Below are 20733 nucleotides of genomic sequence, written 5' to 3'. Positions count from 1 at the left end.
GAAGTTCCTTTTCAAATATTTGCCTGTTTTTTTATTGGCTGCTCATTCTCTTATTTGATACATTTTAGATATAAGTCCTTTATCCAATACATACTTTGCAAAAAGATTTTCTCCTAATATAGTTTTGCCTTTTCATTCTCTCAAAATTGTGTTATAAAGAACAGAAGTTTAAAATTTTGATGTAGTCCAACTTAGCAATTTGCTCTTTGACTAATTACGTTTTTAGTATCATATCTAAGAAGTCTTTGTCTAACCCAAGGTCACAAAGATTTTCTCCCAGAATTTAGGTCTGTGGTCCATTAGTTTCTTTATGTAGTACAGAGCAAGATCCCAATTCCTAGTTTTGAATATGGGTATTCAATTCTTCCAGCTACATGTGTTGAAAAAATTGTTCTCTATTGAATTGTCTTTGCACCTTTGTAGAAAATCATTTGTCCATATATGTGCCTATTTCTGGACTCCCTGCTCTGTTTATCTATTTGTCTATCTTACTATGAATACTGTCTTGATTAGTGCAGCTCTGTAATAAGGGTTAAAACCAGGTAGTGTTAGTCCTCCAGTTTTGTTCTTCCTTTTGTAAAGTGTTTTGGCTATTCTAGGTCTTTTGCAATCCCATATGAATTTTAGAGTGAGTTTGTCAGCTTCTTTTTTTAAAAAAAAGGGGGTGCTGTCATTTATATTGGTATTGAGCTAAATCTGTAGATGAATTTTGGGACAGATGACATCTCAGCAATATTGAGTTGTCCAAATCATGAACATGATATAGCTCTCTGTTAATTTAGACGTTTTCTGATTTTTCCCAGCAGTTGTAGGAGTCAGTATACAGGTCTTTCATATCTTTTACCAGATTTATCCCTAAGTATTTCATGTTTTTGATAGTAATATATATGATATTTTTTAAATGTCAATTTTTGGTTGTTTATTGCTCATAGGTAGAAATTCAATTGATTTTTGTATATTGAGATGTTATTTTATAATCTTGCTAAACTCACTACTTCCTGTAAATTTTTGTAGAAGTCATTGGATTTTCTACATAGATGATCAAGTTGGCTATGAATAAAGACAGTTTTACTTCTTTCTTTCCATTGTGAATGCTTTTCATTTCTTTCTGTGTAGCTGCACTGGCTAACACCAGTGCAGTATTGAAATAAAACAGTGAGATCACACTTCTGTTTTTTCCCTAAGATGAGACCATGTTTCTTAGAAAAAATTTAGGCTTCCACTGTTAAGTACAATGTTAGCTATAGGTTTTTTCTTAGATGCCCTATATTAGGCTCAGCAAGTTCTTTTCCTAGTTTCTTGAGTGTCTTTATCATGAAAGGGTATTGGATTTTGTCAAATGCTCTTTCCACATCGGTTGTGATGATCATAAGGTTTTTGTTTTGTATTCTCTTGATATGGTGTAGAACATTAATTGATCTTTGGATATTAAACCAACCTTGCATTCCTTGAAAAGCAGATAAATCCCACTTTGTTATGGTATATAATTCTTTTTATATGTTGCTGGATTTGGTTTTCTAATATGTTTTTGAGGATTTTTGCATCCATATTTATTAAAGATATTGGTCTTTAGTTTTCTTTTGCTGTCTTTTGTCTGGTTTGGTATTAAGGTTATACTGATCTCACAAAAATGTTTCTCTTTTTCTATTTTTAGAATATTGGTAATCCAAAATATTAGTATTAAATTCTCTTTAAATGCTTGATAGTAATCAGCAATGAAGCCATCTGTACCTGGATTTTTTTTTCTTTATGTACATAGTGTTTGGAGTGTTAATTCAGTCTCTTACAGGTTTTTTCAAATTGTCTATTTCTTCTTGAATCATTTTTGGTAGTTTTATTTTGTTAGAAATTTGTCCATTTTTTGTTATTTATTAGCACAGAATTATTGATAGTTTCTCTTATAATCCCTTTTATTTCAGTGTGGTCAGTAGTAGTGCACTCATTTTCATTGTTGATCTTAGTAATTTGAGTCTTCTCACTTGTTTTCTTGGTCACTGTCGCTAAAGTTTTGTCAATTTTGTTAATATTTTCAAAGAACCACTTTGATTTCATTGATTTTTATCATTCTTCTATTGCCTATTTTATTTATTTCCATTCTAGTATTTATTATTTCCTTTTTTCTGCTTGCTTTGTGTTTAGTTTGCTGTTCTTTTTTCAGTGTCATCATTATAAGTGCAGGTTATTGATTTGAGATTTTTCTTTCTTTTCAATATAGGCATTTACAGCTATAAATTTACTTTTAGCCTACTGCTTTCGCTGCATCCCATCATTTTTGGTATGTTGTTTGTTTATTCATCTCAAAGTATTTGCCTTTTGATTATGTCTTTAATCCTTTACTTATTTAGGAGTGTGTTGTTTGATTTCCTCATAACTGTGAGTGTTCCATTTTTTTCTTTTATTAATTTCTAATTTCATTCTGTTGCATTTAGAGAGTATACCTAGTATTCTTTGAGTCCTTTTAAAATTTCTGAGATTAGGGGCACCTGGGTGGCTCAGTCGGTTAAGCGTCTGACCTCAGCTCAGGTCATGATCTCACAGTCTGGTTCGAGCCCTGCGTCAGGCTCTGGGCTGACAGCTTGGAGCCTGGAGCCTGCTTCGAATTCTGTGTCTCCCTCTCCCCTCCCCACCCCCCCCCCCCCCCGGCTCGTGCTCTGTCTCTCTCTGTCTCAAAAAAATAAACATTTAAAAAAAAATTTTTTTTTTAAGTTTCTGAGATTTACTTTGTGGCTTAACTAGCATGTGGCCCATCCTATGTGCACTTGAGAAGAATAATTATTCTACTGTTGTTAGAAGGTTTTTTATAGATGCCTGTTGGGGGTAGTTTATAATATTGCTCAAGTTTTCTCTTTCCTCATTGATCTTCTGCCTGTTTGTTCTATGTATTATTTAAAGTGGAGTGTTGACAACTATAATATTGTTGAATTGTCTGTTTTGCCCTTTATCTTAATTTTTGCTTCATATATGTTGGTGCTCTTTTATTAGGTGCATGTGTGTTTATAATTGTTATATTTTCCTGATGCATTAACCCTCTTATTATAAAATGTCTCTTGTTATCTCTAATATTACTTTTTGTTGTAAAGTGTATTTTGTGTGATATTAGTATAACTGCTGCAGTTTTTTGAGGTTGCTGTTTGCATGATCTATCTTTCTCCGTCCTTTCAAGTTCAATTTTCTTGTCTCTTTCAATTTAATCTGTCTTTTATATGCAGCATATAGCATACATCTTGTTTTTCTTTTAACTAAGTCTGACAGCCTCTACTTTTTGAATAAGTTTTTTCATCCACTCTCATTTAATTAACATTATTAATATTACTGGACTTATGTCTGCTATTTTACTTTTTGTTTTTAATGTGTCTGATGTCTTTTTTGTTCCTCCGTGTTTCCTTTATTGCTTTCTTTTGCATTAAGTGAATATTTTCCAGTGTAGCATTTTAGTTTCTTTAGTCACTTTAGTTTCTTTAGTGACTTTTCTTTAGTGACTTTAGTGACATATTTTTTGAAGTATTTCCATAATGGTTATGCTATGATATATTCACTTATCAGAATCAGCTTCATATCTATACTAATTAATTCTAGTAAGATAAAGAACTGTAACTCCTATATAGCTCTATCCCTCTCTCCCCCTTTTATATCTCAAATGCAACAATTCTTTATTGTAATTATGACTTCATAAAACTTTGTGATTTGTAAAGAAATAGAAAAGAAAGCAAGTATGTATTTATAGGTTTTGTTTTATTAACCTTCTTATTTGCCCTTTTTGGTTCTCTCCATTTGTTCCTGTGGATTTGAGTTACCATCTGGTATCATTCCCCTAGCCCAGGAAAACCTTGCTCCCACACACTTCCTTTGTGCTATTTCTAAATATATACATTATATACCTATTGTTTTATACAATGATTTTTAAAATCAGTTAAGGAAGGGGAATAAATATTTGTTCATTCTGTGTTCTATAATGTATAATTACCTTTATTGATGCTTTTTGTTTTCTCATGTGGATTCATATTACCATTTGAGGTCACTTGCTTACAACATGAAAAACTTCCTTTGGTATTTCTTCTCAGGTACTCTAGCAACAAATTGTCTCCATTTTTGTTTATCTGGGGAATGTTTTTTTGTTCTTAATAAACAACAGATTTTTTTAAGCTGGTTTGTTTTTCAATATATGAAATTTATTGTCAAATTGGTTTCCATACAACACCCAGTGCTCATCCCAAAAGGTGCCCTCCTCAGTACCCATCACCCACCCTCCCCTCCCTCCCACCCCCCATCAACCCTCAGTTTGTTTTCAGTTTTTAACAGTCTCTTATGCTTTGGCTCTCTCCCACTCTAACCTCTTTTTTTTTTTCTTCCCCTCCCCCATGGGTTTCCGTTAAGTTTCTCAGGATCCACATAAGAGTGAAACCATATGGTATCTGTCTTTCTCTGTATGGCTTATTTCACTTAGCATCACACTCTCCAGTTCCATCCACGTTGCTACAAAGGGCCATATTTCGTTCTTTCTCATTGCCACATAGTACTCCATTGTGTATATAAACCACAATTTCTTTATCCATTCATCATTTGATGGACATTTAGGCTCTTTCCATAATTTGGCTATTGTTGAGAGTGCTGCTATAAACATTGGGGTACAAGTGCCCCTATGCATCAGTACTCCTGTATCCCTTGGGTAAATTCCTAGCAGTGCTATTGCTGGGTCATAGGGTAGGTCTATTTTTAATTTTTTGAGGAACCTCCACACTGTTTTCCAAAGTGGCTGCACCAATTTGCATTCTCACACCAGTGCAAGAGGGTTCCTGTTTCTCCACATCGTCTCCAGTGTCTGTAGTCTCCTGATTTATTCATTTTGGCCACTCTGACTGGTGTGAGGTGATATTGGTTTTTATTTGTATTTCCCTGATGAGGAGCGAGGTTGAGCATCTTTTCATGTGCCTGTTGGCCATCCGGATGTCTTCTTTAGAGAAGTGTCTATTCATGTTTTCTGCCCATTTCTTCACTGCGTTATTTGTTTTTCGGGTGTGGAGTTTGGTGAGCTCTTTATAGATTTTGGATACTAGCCCTTTGTCTGATATGTCATTTGCAAATATCTTTTCCCATTCCGTTGGTTGCCTTTTAGTTTTGTTGGTTGTTTCCTTTGCTGTGCAGAAGCTTTTTATCTTCATAAGGTCCCAGTAATTCATTTTTGCTTTTAATTCCCGTGCCTTTGGGGATATGTCGAGTAAGAAATTGCTACGGCTGAGGTCAGAGAGGTCTTTTCCTGCTTCTCCTCTAGGGTTTTGATGGTTTCCTGTCTCACATTCAGGTCCTTTATCCATTTTGAGTTTATTTTTGTGAATGGTGTGAGAAAGTGGTCTAGTTTCAACCTTCTGCATGTTGCTGTCCAGTTCTCCCAGCACCATTTGTTAAAGAGACTGTCTTTTTTCCATTGGATGTTCTTTCCTGCTTTGTCAAAGATGAGTTGGCCATACGTTTGTGGGTCTAGTTCTGGGGTTTCTATTCTATTCCATTGGTCTATGTGTCTGTTTTGTGCCAATACCATGCTGTCTTGATGATGACAGCTTTGTAGTAGAGGCTAAAGTCTGGGATTGTGATGCCTCCAGCTTTGGTCTTCTTCTTCAAAATTACTTTGGCTATTCGGGGCCTTTTGTGGTTCCATATGGATTTTAGGATTGCTTGTTCTAGTTTCGAGAAGAATGCTGGTGCAATTTTGATTGGGATTGTATTGAATGTGTAGATAGCTTTGGGTAGTATTGACATTTTGACAATATTTATTCTTCCAATCCATGAGCACGGAATGTGTTTCCATTTCTTTATATCTACTTCAATTTCCTTCATAAGCTTTCTATAGTTTTCAGCATACAGATCTTTTACATCTTTGGTTAGATTTATCCCTAGGTATTTTATGCTTCTTGGTGCAATTGTGAATGGGATCAGTTTATTTGTCTTTCTCTTGCTTCATTATTAGTGTGTAAGAATGCAACTGATTTCTGTCATTGATTTTGTATCCTGCAACTTTGCTAAATTCATGTATCAGTTCTAGCAGACTTTTGGTGGAGTCTATCGGGTTTTCCATGTATAATATCATGTCATCTGCAAAAAGCGAAAGGTTGACTTCATCTTTGCCAATTTGGATGCCTTTGATTTCCTTTTGTTGTCTGATTGCTGATGCTAGAACTTCCAACACTAAGTTACACAACAGCGGTGAGAGTGGACATCCCTGTCGTGTTCCTGATCTCAGGGAAAAAACTCTCAGTTTTTCCCCATTGAGGATGATGTTAGCTGTGGGCTTTTCATAAATGGCTTTGATGATGTTTAACTATGTTCCTTCTATCCCGACTTTCTCGAGGGTTTTTATTAAGAAACGTTGCTGAATTTTGTCAAATGCCTTTTCTGCATTGATTGACAGGATCATATGGTTCTTTTCTTTTATTAATGTGATGTATCACGTTGATTGATTTGTGAATGTTGAACCAGCCCTGCATCCCAGGAGTGAATGCCACTTGATCATGGTGAATAATTCTTTTTATAAGCTGTTGAATTCGATTTGCTAGTATCTTATTGAGAATTTTTGCATCCATATTCATCAGGGATATTGGCTTGTAGTTTTCTTTTTTTAATGGGTCTCTGGTTTGGGAATCAAAGTAATACTGGCTTCATAGAATGAGGCTGGAAGTTTTCCTTCCCTTTCTATTTTTTGGAATAGCTTGAGAAGGATAGGTATTATCTCTGCTTTAAATGTCTGGTAGAACTCCCCTGGGAAGCCATCTGGTCCTGGACTCTTATTTGTTGGGAGATTTTTGATGACCGATTCAATTTCTTCGCTGGTTATGGGTCTGTTCAAGCTTTCTATTTCCTCCTGATTGAGTTTTGGAAGCGTGTGGGTGTTTAGGAATTTGTCCATTTCTTCCAGGTTGTCCAGTTTGTTGGGATATAATTTTTCATAGTATTGCCTGATAATTGCTTGTATCTCTGAGGAATTGGTTGTAATAATTCCATTTTCATTCATGATTTTATCTATTTGGGTCATCTCCCTTTTCTTTTTGAGAAGCCTGGCTAGAGGTGTGTCAATTTTGTTTATTTTTTCTTAAAACCAACTCTTGGTTTCGTTGATCTGCTCTACAGTTTTTTTAGATTCTATATTGTTTATTTCTGCTCTGATCTTTATTATTTCTCTCCTTCTGCTGGGTTTAGGCTGCCTTTGCTGTTCTGCTTCTATTTCCTTTAGGTGTGCTGTTAGATTCTGTATTTGGAATTTTTCTTGTTTCTTGTGATAGGCCTGGATTACAATGTATTTTCCTCTCAGGACTGCCTTTGCTGCATCCCAAAGCGTTTGGATTGTTGTATTTTCGTTTTCATTTGATTCCATATATTTTTAAATTTCTTCTCTAATTGCCTGGTTGACCCACTCATTCTTTAGTAGGGTGTTCTTTAACCTCCATGCTTTTGGAGGTTTTCCAGACTTTTTCCTGTGGTTGATTTCAAGCTTCATAGCATTGTGGTCTGAAAGTATGCATGGTATAATTTCAATTCTTGTAAACTTATGAAGGGCTGTTTTGTGACCCAGTATGTGACCTATCTTGGAGAATGTTCCATGTGCACTCGAGAAGAAAGTACATTCTGTTGCTTTGGGATGCAGAGTTCTAAATATATCTGTCAAGTCCATCTGATCCAATGTATCATTCAGGGCCCTTGTTTCTTTATTGACCGTGTGTCTAGAAGATCTATCCATTTCTGTAAGTGGAGTGTTAAAGTCCCCTGCAATTACCACATTCTTATCAATAAGGTTGCTTAGGTTTGTGAGTAATTGTTTTATATATTTGGGGGCTCCGGTATTCGGCGCAGACATTTATAATTGTTAGCTCTTCCTGATGGATAGACCCTGTGATTGTTATATAATGCCCTTGTTCATCTCTTGTTACAGCCTTTAATTTAAAGTCTAGTTTGTCTGATATAAGTATAGCTACTCCAGCTTTCTTTTGACTTCCAGTGGCATGATAAATAGTTCTCCATCCCCTCACTCTCAATCTGAAGGTGTCCTCAGATCTAAAATGAGTCTCTTGTAGACAGCAAATAGATGGGTCTTGTTTTTTTATCCATTCTGATACCCTATGTCTTTTGGCTGGTGCATTTAGTCCATTTACATTCAGTGTTATTATAGAAAGATATGGGTTTAGAGTCATTGTGATGTCCCTAGGTTTCATGCTTGTAGCGATGTCTCTGGTACTTTGTCTCACAGGATCCCCCTTAGGATCTCTTGTAGGGCTGGTTTAGTGGTGATGAATTCCTTCAGTTTTTGTTTGTTTGGGAAGACCTTTATCTCTCCTTCTATTCTAAATGACAGACTTTCTGGATAAAGGATTCTTGGCTGCATATTTTTTTCTGTTCATCACATTGAAGATCTCCTGCCATTCCTTTCTGGCCTGCCACGTTTCAGTAGAGAGATCAGTCACGAGTCTTACAGGTCTCCCTTTATATGTTAGAGCAGGTTTATCCCTAGCTGCTTTCAGAATTTTCTCTTTATCCTTGTATTTTGCCAGTTTCACTATGATATGTCGTGCAGAAGATCAATTCAAGTTACGTTTGAAGGGAGTTCTCTGTGCCTCTTGGATTTCAATGCCTTTTTCCTTCCCCAGATCAGGGAAGTTCTCAGCTATTATTTCTTCAAGTAAACCTTCAGCACCTTTCCCTCTCTCTTCCTCCCCTGGAATACCAATTATGCGTATATTATTTCTCTTTAGTGCATCACTTAGTTCTCTAATTTTCCCCTCATACTCCTGGATTTTTTTGATCTCTCTTTTTCTCAGCTGCTTCTTTTTCCATAATTTTATCTTCTAGTTCACCTATTCTCTCCTCTGCCTCTTCAATCCGAGCCGTGGTCATCTCCATTTTAGTTTGCAGCTCATTAATAGCATTTTTTAGCTCCTCCTGGCTGTTCCTTAGTCCCTTGATCTCTGTAGCAGTAGATTCTCTGCTGTCCTTTATGCTGTTTTCAAGCCCAGCGATTAATTTTATGACTATTATTCTCAATTCACTTTCTGTTATATTGTTTAAATCGTTTTTGATCAGTTTGTTAGCTGTCGTTATTTCCTGGACATTTTTTTGAGGGGAATTCTTCCGTCTTGTCATTTTGGATAGTCCCTGGAGTGGTGTGGAACTGTGGGGCACTTCCCCTGTACTATCTTGAATAACTTGCGTTGGTGGGCGGGGCCTCAGTCAGACCTGATGTCTGCTCCCAGCCCACCACTGGGGCCACAGTCAGACTGGTATGTACTTTCTCTTCCCCTCTCCTAGGGGCAGGATTCACTGTGGGGTGGCGTGGCCCGTCTGGGCTACTTGCACACTGCCAGGCTTGTGGTGCTGTAATAGCTGGCGTATTAGCTGGGGTGGGTCGGCAAGGTGCACAGGGGTGGGAGGGGCAGGTTCAGCTTGCTTTTACTTCGGAGATCCGCTTCGGGAGGGGCCCTGTGGCACCGGGAGGAAGTCAGACCCTCCGGAGGGATTGATCCGCAGAAGCACAGCATTGGGTGTTTGCACGGTGCAAGCAAGTTCCCTGGCAGGAACTGGTTCCCTTTGGGATTTTGGCTGGGGGATGGGCGAGGGAGATGGGGCTGTCTAGCGCCTTTGTTCCCCTCCAAGCTGCGCTCTGTTGTCCGGGGCTCAACAACTCTCCCTCCCGTTGTCCTCCAGCCCTCCCGTTGTCCTCCAGCCCTCCCGTTCTCCGAGCAGAGCTGTTAGCTTATAACCTTCCAGATGTTAAGTCCCGCTTGCTGTCAGAACACACTCCGTCCGGCCCCTCCTCTTTTGCAAGCCAGACTCGAGCTCTCCTTTGCTGGCGGGCTGCCCCTCCGCCCTGGCTCCCTCCCGCCAGTCCGTGTAGCGCACACTGCCTCTCCGCCCTTCCTACCCTCTTCCGTGGACCTCTCATCTATGCTTGGCTCTGGAGAATCTGTTCTGCTAGTCTTCTGGTGGTTTTCTGGGTTATTTAGGCAGGTGTAGGTGGAATCTAAGTGATCAGCAGGACGCGGTGAGCCCAGCGTCCTCCTACACTGCCGTCTTCCTCCAGAATGTTTTTATTTAACTTCATTTTTGAAAGATAGCTTTGCTGGATATAGAATGCTTGGTTGACACTTTTTTTCTTTGTACACTTTGAATATATTATTCCACTGCTTCTGACTTCCCTTGTTTCTGGTAAGAAGCTGGCTGTTAATCTTCTTGGGGTCCCCTTGTAAGTAATGAGTCATTTTTCTCTTTTGTACATTATTTTCTCATTGTCTTTGACTTTCAGCATGTATCTGTTTATGAACTTTTTCATGTTTATCCTACTTAGAAGTCACTGAGCCTCCTTCGAAAAGTACAGATTAATGTTTTTCAATAAATTTGGGAAGTTTTTAGCCATTATTGTTTCCAGTATATTTTCTATTCCTTTCTTTTGTCCTTCTAGTACTAGAAGTCCCTCTAGTAAAGTTTTCATTTTAGTTATTGTACTTTTCAATTCCATACCTACTACTTGGTTCTCTTTTTTAAATTCTCTTTATTGATATTTTCTATTTGATATGACATTATCATCATTCCTTCCTTTACTTGTTTAATTATGGTTTCCTGTAGTTCTTTCAATATTTTTATAGTAGCTGTTTTGAAGTCTTTGTTAAATCCAACATATGGTCACTCTCACAGATGTTTTCTGTTGCTTTATTTTGGTGTATGTGTCTTACTTTCCTGTTTTCCCATATCTGTCATCATTTTTTGTTGGAACTGGACATTTTAGATATTTTTAAATGGGTCATGGATTATAGCAAATCTGCATACTGGCTTCCACCTTCTCTTAGGCTTGTTATTATTATGTGCCTGCTTATTTAGTTACTGGATAGATTGTTTTAGTGAGGTTATTTTTACCTACTGTAGTGTTAAACTTTTGATATTATATCACATGGACTTAGGCCTTGGCAGGTCTCCCTGTGTCTCTTTCCCTGACCATACCTAACCATCAAGCTCCACTTATTGCTGGTTCATTGTTCTATTGTTTACAACAATGACCTGAAGCATAAATTGCTACAGACTAATCCAATCAAATGTGTGCTCCTTTGAAGGGATAGTTTTTGAGGTCAGTGTTGGAGTTTTATTCTGACTTTAAGAAGTCTCTGCCCTACTATCTATTTTCCCAATTTTCTCCTGAAAACTAGCCAGCATACAGCTTAGCCTGTATCTCCAATGAATCCACCAATTTACTTTCAATTGCCTTTTACCACAACCTGTACTGCCTTTAAAGTGCCTTTGAGCTTGAACTTCTATGTTCTGTTGCAAATGAAGTCATTTCCTTTGGAGGAGATTAGGAACCATCTGTTTTAAGGCTTGCTTCTTTTCCCAGGCAAAATCTCTGTACCTTAGCTCGGGAGCTGGGTAGAACACAGCGGCTTTTCTTTGAACGGCACCCCAGCTTTAGTAGTTGAGCATTTAGCTGAGGCAGGCACAGTAGCCTCGTGCCTTTACAGCTTCTCTCTCCTGATGTGAAACCACCACCTTTTAAGCCAGGCAAGGGTGATCAGGGTCCCAGTAGTCATAGTGACACCATGCCAAAGGTGGAGCCCCTACCTCGCCAGTGCAGGCTATACAGAAGGGATCCCCTGCCTCTTTTATTTTTGTTTTTCTTTAAAATTTTTTTTAATGTTTATTTTTGAGAGAGATAGAGTGCAAGTGTGGAAGACGCAGAGAGAGAGTGAGACACAGAATTGGAAGCAGGCTCCAGGCTCTGAGATGTCAGCACAGACCCCGATGCGGGCTTGAACTCACACACCATGAGATCATAACCTGAGCCAAAGTCAGATGCTGAACCAACTGAGCCACCCAGGCATCCAGCCTCTTGGATGCACTTACCTTCAACTTAACCTTAGCAACAAATAGCTGAGGGCAGGATGAGAAATGTTGATATCCTGCCCTTGACAAGAAGGTGGCCCTCTGACTAGGGGCTGTAGGGAGAGGGAGCCCTGTGTTTGTGGCTACACATTCTGGAGTAGAATCTGCACCTCACTGAACTGGGAAGGGAAGAAGGAAACAATCTTGGTTCACATACCACAGACTCCCCCTTTTTTTTTTTAACCTAATTGTCATAGATTTAGCTGAATAGATGTCTGTTTGCTGCATGCCTTTATGACCATTTTCAGAGATTTCAACGATTTTTAAATGCCTTTTCACCTGGGAGTGGATCCTCACATTGTCATGCCAGAAGTTGATTCTAGAATATTTATATTTGGTGAGACTTCTGATATAGTTAGGTTTAAATTTATCACATGACATCTGTTTTCTATTTCTCTCATCTCTTCTTTGTTCACTTTTTCTTTTTTTTTTTTTTTGTGTGTGTGTGTTCTATCTCCTTTGTTAGTTTATTAGCTACAACTCCTTTTACTCAGTTGTGGCTTTAGAGTTTATAGTACCTATTTTTAACTTCCCCCAGTCTGCCTTTAAGTGATATTGTACCACTTTATGTATACTATAAGAACTGCAAAGTAGTATGCTTCCATTTTTCTACTCCTGACCTTTGTGTTATATATTTTACCCAATGTTATAAATTCCATACTACATCATTATTTTTGTTTAAGCAGCTAATTATCTTGAGATTTAAATAAAAAGAAAAATATCTTTCTTATGTAATTACTGTTACTGTTTTTCTTTTCTTTGTGCAGATCCTGATTTCCATTTGCTATCATTTTCTTCTCTTGGAGGACTACCTTTAACATTTCTTGTATTGAAGGTCTTCTACTGATAATGAATCCTTTTGACTTTTGCATGTGTGAAAAAGTTTATTTTACCTTCATTTTTGAAAGATATTTTTGCTAGATACAGATTTCTAGGTTGGAATGGTTTTTTTCTTTGAGTACTTTAAAGATGTTGCTTGACTGTGTTCTTGATTGCATTGTTTTCATCAAGTAATACACTGTTGTCCTTAACTTTGTTCCTCTGTACATAATGTGTCTTTTTGCTCCTTCTGGCTGCTTTTAGTGACTTTCTCTTCATCTCTGGATTTAAACAATTTTGATTATGAGATGCATTAGCATAATTTTTTTCATGTTTCTTATACTTAGGGTTTATTGGATTTCTTGAGTCTCTGGGTTCCAAATTTGAATCTCAGATGTGGAAGAATTTCAGCCAATTTATTTCTTCAAGTGTTTTTTCTTCCCTCCCCTCCTTTTTTAACCTCTTATTACACACAGATTGGTTGAAATCATTCCACAGTTCACTGATTATCTGTTCATTTTTTAAGTTCTCTTTTCTCGGTGTTTCGTTTTTATGCAGTTCCTATTGCTTTATCTTTGAATTTTCCAATCTTTTTGTTTGCAGTGTCTAATCTATTATTGGACATGCTATTCCCATCTAGTACTCTTCATCTCACACATTGTAATTGCATCTCTAGAACTTTGAGTTGAGTCTTTTAAAAAATATTTTCCCTGCCTCCACATAACTTTTGAACATGTAGAATATGATTATAATAACTACTTAATGTCTTTATCTGCTGATTATAACATTCTTATCAGTCTTGGTCATTTTCAGTTGATTGCTTTGTCTCTTCTGTATGGGTTGCATTTTCCTACTTATTTGCAGGCCTGTTAATTTGTTATTGAATCCCACACATTGTGAAATCTACCTTGTTGGATGCTGGATATTTTTGTAGTCTTGTAAACATTTTATATATTTGTTCCAAAATACAGGTAAGTTCCTTGGAAACAATTTGATCCTTTTAAGTCTTGCTGTTAAGATGTGGTAGGCAGGATTGGAGCATGTTTTCAGTCTAGGGCTAATTATTTCTCACTACTTAAGTAAGTTTCTTCTGTGTACCCTACCAGTGCCCTACCAGTTTTGAGGTTTTCTGTTGGGAACAAGCACTATTTTTGCCCTTTCAGAATGCCAGGTGTCATTACCTCTAATCACTACTCAGCTGAATACTTAAAGAGGACCCTCTGAAGATCTACAGAGTTCTCTCTCTCTCTTTGTATTTCTCTCTTCTTCAGTACTCTGCCCTACAGACTCTGGGCACTTTGCCTTCCTATACTCTGCTCTGCCTCTTCACCTCAGGGAGTCCACAGGCTTTGCCTGGATCCCCTCTCCCTGCACCATGACTTGAAAATTCTCTCAAGTCAATGGCTGGGCCACTTGGAAGGCTCACCTCATTAATTTCTCAGTTCTCACGGATCACTGTACTTTGTTGCCTGATGTTGTTTGGTATCTAACAAACTATTGCTTTATATACGTTGTCTATTTTTTGTTCGTGTTAGGACAAATCTGCCTCCTCTTACTTCATCCTGGCCAAAAGCAGACATTCACATATTTCAGGTATTTTTCCTTCTTAATTTTTCTTTTATTTTTCACTTCAGGAGACTACTCACAAAGCCAGTGTTTTATTGAGTGGTAAAATTAAGGTAGAAAATGGTCAGATTTATCAAAATCCAGTCACCTGGCTCAAGGATCTTCTAGGAGACGACAGTTACGTGACTTGGAATTATGCTTGGAGTAAGGTGGGTCATTCTTAATTTATCTGTAACTGCATATTCAAATAGAAATGTACATTTTTTATGATAAAACTATTATTTTTAAGAAATCTGAACTTCTCCAAGCTTTTTTATGTCCTCATATATCCTTAATACAATATGCTACGTGCTTTCCCCTACAACTCTTGTTTAACAGAATTCCCCAGGGGCAGACTTGGACAGCTGACTGAGCCTCTCCATCCTTGTTCCTCACCTAGTCTCAGAAATTCAAATGCCCTGATTCCCCCCTAGGATTCCCCCAGGTGATTTCAGGTCTTTGTGACTCCCTAGAGAAAATTTGGGACCTCTGATGTATTGATAATTAAGTTAATATGTTAGTATTCTGGTGCAGTGAAGGAAAATCTTCCCCAAGACCACAGGAAGGAGCAAGCAGCCTAAGACCCACAGAGGTTATGCTGCACTTTTGTTTGAACTCAGTCTTATCCATCAATTGCTAAACCCCCAAAAAGAAACACTTGTTTTCATTCTGACTTCCCAGACTTAGTAATCTTCCCCTCAGTTCTGTCTTCTGAGTTGTAAGCCCAGTTTAACCACCAGTTGAAGACAATTAATGACTGACACCTTTGATGGCCAAGATCAACCACCTCCAGATATCCATTGTCACACTTCAGGGAAGAGTCTTGGAATGATTCACCCAGGAAAGTGTGAATCATCAGACATCCACCATTACTGTTAAACAGAATTACAGATGCCTTCAGCCTCCACTAGCCATTACAGTAAGCCTCAGTGTACTAGTGATAAAAGGCCCAGTTTCTTCTCTCCTTTTTTGTCCCACTTAGCTCTGCCCACCCTCCCTCCTAGTTTCTCCTCTCCTTCTGCATCCCTAAATTGCTTTTCAGTGTTCTAGACCTTTGTGGCAGGTGCTTCCAAAATTGTGTTGTAGTTCCCTCACTTACATCACTACATCTTGGATTGTTTTCTACTTTATAGTCTTTATGGGTTTTTTCTTAAAGGTTTTTTCTAGTTGTTTATTTCCCACCCCTGGAGTCACCAGGCCACCTGCTTTCAATTTATCCTGCCCAGTCCTTTCCGTGGATTCATAAGTCATATTTGCATGTTAGTAATTAACATTTTACCCTTGGAAATCCCTTTTTATTAAAAAGTTTCTCAAACTTGTGATAGATTTTATCATTTTGTTGAAATAGTCTATGCTTACAGCCTGAATATGGTTCTGATTTCTGTAGTTTAGTTTTTTTGAGCTCGACATGCCTCTGCTACAGTGTGCCCAGTGATGACTCAGTTCTCCCACTCTTTTTCTTTATTGGAACTACTGCATTTTCTGCTTTTGAATAGCTGGCTGTGACATCATTTGGCCCTCACTCTGTACTTAAGCCTCATTTATATATCACATTGCCTATGGTCTTTTCTCATTGGACATGTCAGTTAGTCATATGGTTTAACACCGAGGTGATAGTGAAGTCAAAGGCGAATGTGGGTGCTAAAAATAGAAGAATTATTGGGTATAAGATATTTGTACAGATTATCTAAGTAGGCTTAGATTTTTTTTTAATATTCAAAAAATAGTCTTAAAAATTACCACAGGGTGCTCATGTACTTTTAATAAATACCCCAAGCTGAGAAACACTACCCCAGTAAAAATTTTTGCAGTGTTTAAAACCCTCTTTTAAAACTTAACACAGAAACCTTTGCCTCCTCTTATCTTGAAGTAACTCCTGAATTCACAGTTGCTTCTGAGTGACAGGGTGTTTTGGCTACATTGGTCAATGTGAACATTTCTCCTGACTCATTCTGAGAATGCTGGTGTGGCTATAGGTCCCAGAGTGGTTGCTTGTCAGGCAAGAAATGCCAGAAAACTAGGTTTTATCCTGCCTCAGACAGAATGACAACAGCCACTAGACACAGAGATGACTCATACTTCCTACCCAAGCAGCTGGGCTGCTATACAGGGAATTCTGATGCTTACTCCCACTGGGCATCACTGATCCCTCTCACTCCTGCAGTCTCCTGACTATTAGGTATCATCCTGATATGGCAGAGTGATCTCTGGGAGGGAGACAGGAGACCAGGCTGGTTCCAGGTTCCACTCATGATAAGTTACATGATCTGGGAATGTTTTTTGATCCTGCCTACACTTTGGAATCACTTGAGGAGCTTTTAAAAACTGCTAATGCCTGGAGGACCCCAGCTCCATACCTTCTGATCTAATAGTCTTGACTGAAGACCAGGTGGCAATATTTGAAAAAGCTTTCCAGGTAATTGTAATATGCAGCCTAGAATGAGAATCACTGATCTGGATCAAGTCACTTAACCTTTCTGAACATCATTTTTCTTATGTATGAAATAAGTAGTAGTGCTAAATGGTCTCTAAAGACCTTCCAATGTGGAAATTCTAGGACTTGGATAGTTATGTGTGATTTATAAAGGGTTTTACATGTATTCTTTCACAACAACCCCAAGAGGCAAGAAAATTAACTATTTTCTCTATCTATGGATGTAAAACCAGAGTTATAGGAGATTAAGTGAGTTGATTACCCCCAAGGCCAGTAAGTGCCAGAACTAGGATTAGAATCTGGTCTTTTGGTTCCCTGTATATTATTTTCCACATTTACAACAAGTAAGGACAGAGGGACATTATTTTCTACATTTACAACACAAGGGAGCCCACATTCCTTTCATTGGAAACCAGTTGCCGTGAACTGAAAAGAGCACACAGTGTTACCTAGCTGTCTTTGTGGATTTATGCAAAGTCTCATTCTTGTGCAGCAAAAATTGCTCACTTCTAGCAGAAAAAAATGCCTTTCTGTGATACATTTATGGTAGGAAATTGTAAGAATGGCAGTGACCATTCATTTTGTGAATGCTCAGGACTGGATCTTTGCAGATGAAGAATACACTGCCATTTTGGGCAGTGACTGAAGGAGCAGTGACCGCTCTCTTGGGCAACATACTTTCCATCCAAATGACTCACTCTCTGAGTTTCGACCCTTATAAATTCACTGTTTTGGATCTAGTATTAACTTTTCTCTGTGGTTACCCCTCACCCTACACACTTTCTAAAATAATTCCTCCCACCACCATGATTAGGAATATCAAGGTAGGGAAAGGTTGAGGTAGGAGTATAGAAAGTGATGGGAATTGTTGATCTGGACAGCCAGCCAGCCTCATTGGGTCAATTAATCATTCCCAAAGTGTCTTAATTAACTTAAACTTCTGTGAGTCCTGCTTCTACTCTGGAGATGTGGGCCCTTTCAAAATACAAATATCAAAGAGGTGTGAATCCTGAAGACTGTAAATAATATGAAAGGCCTACTGCCCTTCTCTTGCCTGGAGCTACATAGACTGCCTGGGGGAAGTGGAGAAGGAAGTGGAGAAGGCTCTAGGATGGGGATTGGGAAGAGGGGGGCGGTGTGAAGGTGAACCTCACTTCCATCATATTTCCCCAGGATCTGTCTTCTGTGGCAGTTGTTATACTTTTATCCTCCCTTCTCAAATATTTGAGAATTATTTTAATTTTTTAGCCAAATTATGTCTTGGTGTTACAGTGAACCTAAAAGAAAAACCTACAGTTTTCTTCTGTTTCTTTGCCCTTTTCTGCCCCCTCTCCCATCCTCCAACAAAAACAATTTTCCTTTCCTCTTTCTTCCTTTTGGGATAGTGTAAATTTGTTAAGACTTGCTTCATAAAACTTGAAATGGAAGTAAAACAGTCATTTGATCATCCATGAACAGATTCCCATTAGTCAGTACCAACAAATGGTTTTCCTGAAGACATACGAAAAATGGACTGATACTTTCAAATAAAATAGAGCCCCAGCAGGGAAGTAAATTCTTGGACACCTCTTTAATGTTCAAAGGCAGGTTATGTTTTATATTTTCTCTTGATGCGTTAGAACATAAAGTATAGAGAAACATTTGTGACTGCAGTCAATGACAATTGAGATTGTACTTTATTTCTTCAGAGACCATACCAAAATAAAGTTAATTAATAATTTCACTTGGCTGATTAACTACATTTCCAGAATAGTGGCTAACTGAATCATGCATCTACCTCACACACACACACACACACACACACACACACACACACACACACACAAATGCCCACCATTTCTTTCCCAAGTATAATATTAGGAAATCACAATGAACTAATTTCTGAAGAATAATGGACCTTCTACCTAAGAGCCTCAAGGAAAGCATCAGTGACCTTCGGATGAAGCACTCCTGTAGTTATACATTTTAGAAAAGCAGGACCACCACAACCTGCAGGTAACCCTCACAGCACGCATCTTACCCTAACTCCAGCTTTATTACTGTTCTCCTCTGGGGGGAGGTGGCATCCCATCAGCTGCCCCTCATCACAATGGGTTTTGAGTGGTAAAGTTGTCAAGATTGCTGGCAGCTATGTAGCCCGAGACCCTAAAAACCTCACCAACAGCTCATCCTACATGCCTCTATCAGAGCAGGCATATGAGCTAGATTTGGATTCAAGATTTAGTTTAGGATTCAGAGTTTGATTTATGCAAATATGATGACTGTTGGCTCTTATGCTTTAGACAACTAGAGCGCAGACACTATTATGAAATGGACAGTTTCCAGGAGTGACTAGTGCCTGTTCAGTTTGAGGTCTATATATTATTATCCTCATTCAATAAATTACCCCCACCTTGAAGAAACTAGATCTTTAACTCCGTGAATTTTCTTAAAGCTGTGTTCTATGTCTGAATTACCCCTAGTGCTATGTTTAAGACCTATGCGGACTCATGACTTCTAAGGCTACTAAGGTACAATTTTACCACTTTATATTACCCAGTACTAAGTGATAAAAATCTGCTTTAAATCTGAAGTGCAGGTGAGAATATACTGAGCCTGCATGTTGACAGGCCTGTAAGGTATTTTGGATATTATCAGGGCACAACGTGAACAAAATCTGTTGTTTCTAATTGTTAGTTGTTGGGAGAACTGACAGATGGTATTCAGAGGCCTCATCTCTCCTGTGACAGGTGGGGATGGGTTAGCACAGTGGGTCAGACAGATCTGTTCCATTTCCATTAGTAAGTTTGTTTGGTCATGGGATTGAGCCCAGAGGGTGCCTAAACCTTCCAGATTCCTTATGTCTGCCCCATTCTGTTAAATAACAGCTTTTATTGAGCACTCAGGACATGCTAGACAGTATGCCAAATGCTTTTCATGTATTCTAATCCTCACAACAGCCTGATAAGCTTGGAGGTACTCGTTTTACAAATGCACAAACAGAGGCTCAGAGAATGTAAGAATCTTGCTTAAGAGCTCAGACTGCAGAGGTTTTCCCCCCAGAATTGTCAGGCAGTATGCGAAGTGCTAAGAGTATAAAAATGAATATGACACAGACCTTGTCTTCAAGGAGTTTATGTTAATGGAAGCAGACCTCTTAACACATAATTTCATTTAAATAAGTTCCTTGACAGAAAAATAAGCACAGAAATTATGGGGGTCTAGAGGAAGGTTATTGGCTAAGTTTCTAGAAGTTCTAAGAAAGCATCCTGGAGGAAGGGATGTTCGAGTTGAGACTGGATGGTTTAGCCACAGTGAGCCTAGCTTCTGAGGCATATTATTAGGCCACCCTGGAGCAAAGAGTGGAGAACCCAAGGACCCTGTGGCAAATGTTTGCCAGTGTGCCTCAGCCCAGCCCATTTGTGTGCAGGGATCTCTAAGATCTGACCTTCAAGGCTGATAAACAATAGCTAAGTTCACAAACAAGCCAGAAAAAGCCAAAAAAATTGGATGCATAGCCCTGAAATGATATTAATCTGAACAGTTAAATGTCTTATTTCTTGAAAAGTACTATTTTGTGGTTTAATTTTATTAGTACAACGCTACTTCTTTAACACTATAAAGTGGCCCATGCTGGTTTAATGGTTGTTTACTAAGTGAATGGAAAGAGGTTTAATGATAAAAAGCAGGGGTAACAAATTTCTTCTCTGAAGGGCCAAATAATAAAGATTTCAGGCTTCATGGGCATATGGTCTTTGTCACCAATATTCAATGATGGTGTAGCATAAAAGCATCCATTGATAGTAAGTAAATGAATGGGTATCTTTGTGTTCTAATAAAACTTTACTTACAAACAAAGGGGGCAGGCCAGATTTGTCTATGGACTATGGTTTGCCAGTCTGTGATAGACAACAGTCAGTACTTTAACAAAGTTACAGTTTGCAAGAGAGACGTGTATTTGCTTCTTTTGAAATGTAGAACTTTTGAAT

The 20733-nt window shown here is 38.3% G+C and overlaps 1 protein-coding gene across 3 annotated transcripts in view; it reads left to right on the top strand.

Annotated features, from left to right (window-relative positions):
• Nucleotides 1–20733, top strand: part of ANKRD31 (ankyrin repeat domain 31) — a 135946-nt gene that overhangs the window by 106224 nt on the left and 8989 nt on the right. Inside the window, exons 22-24 of one of the 3 annotated variants that reach the window (XR_006218519.1) lie at nucleotides 14361–14501; nucleotides 18615–18760; nucleotides 19228–19275. Coding sequence is in view for 2 of the 3 variants with exons in the window: in XM_042988493.1 (XP_042844427.1) it covers nucleotides 14361–14501; nucleotides 19228–19239 (153 nt within the window). In the remaining variant the exon portion in view is untranslated. The remainder of the gene's footprint in view (nucleotides 1–14360; nucleotides 14502–18614; nucleotides 18761–19227; nucleotides 19276–20733) is intronic. The other 2 variants (XM_042988493.1, XM_042988484.1) reach the window with 2 other exon arrangements.

This window comes from Panthera tigris, chromosome A1, assembly GCF_018350195.1.
Source record: "Panthera tigris isolate Pti1 chromosome A1, P.tigris_Pti1_mat1.1, whole genome shotgun sequence".
NCBI classification, from domain to species: Eukaryota; Metazoa; Chordata; class Mammalia; order Carnivora; family Felidae; genus Panthera; species Panthera tigris.
The sequence above is the reverse complement of the archived record's forward strand: the minus strand, read 5'-3'. Positions and strand labels throughout refer to the sequence as shown.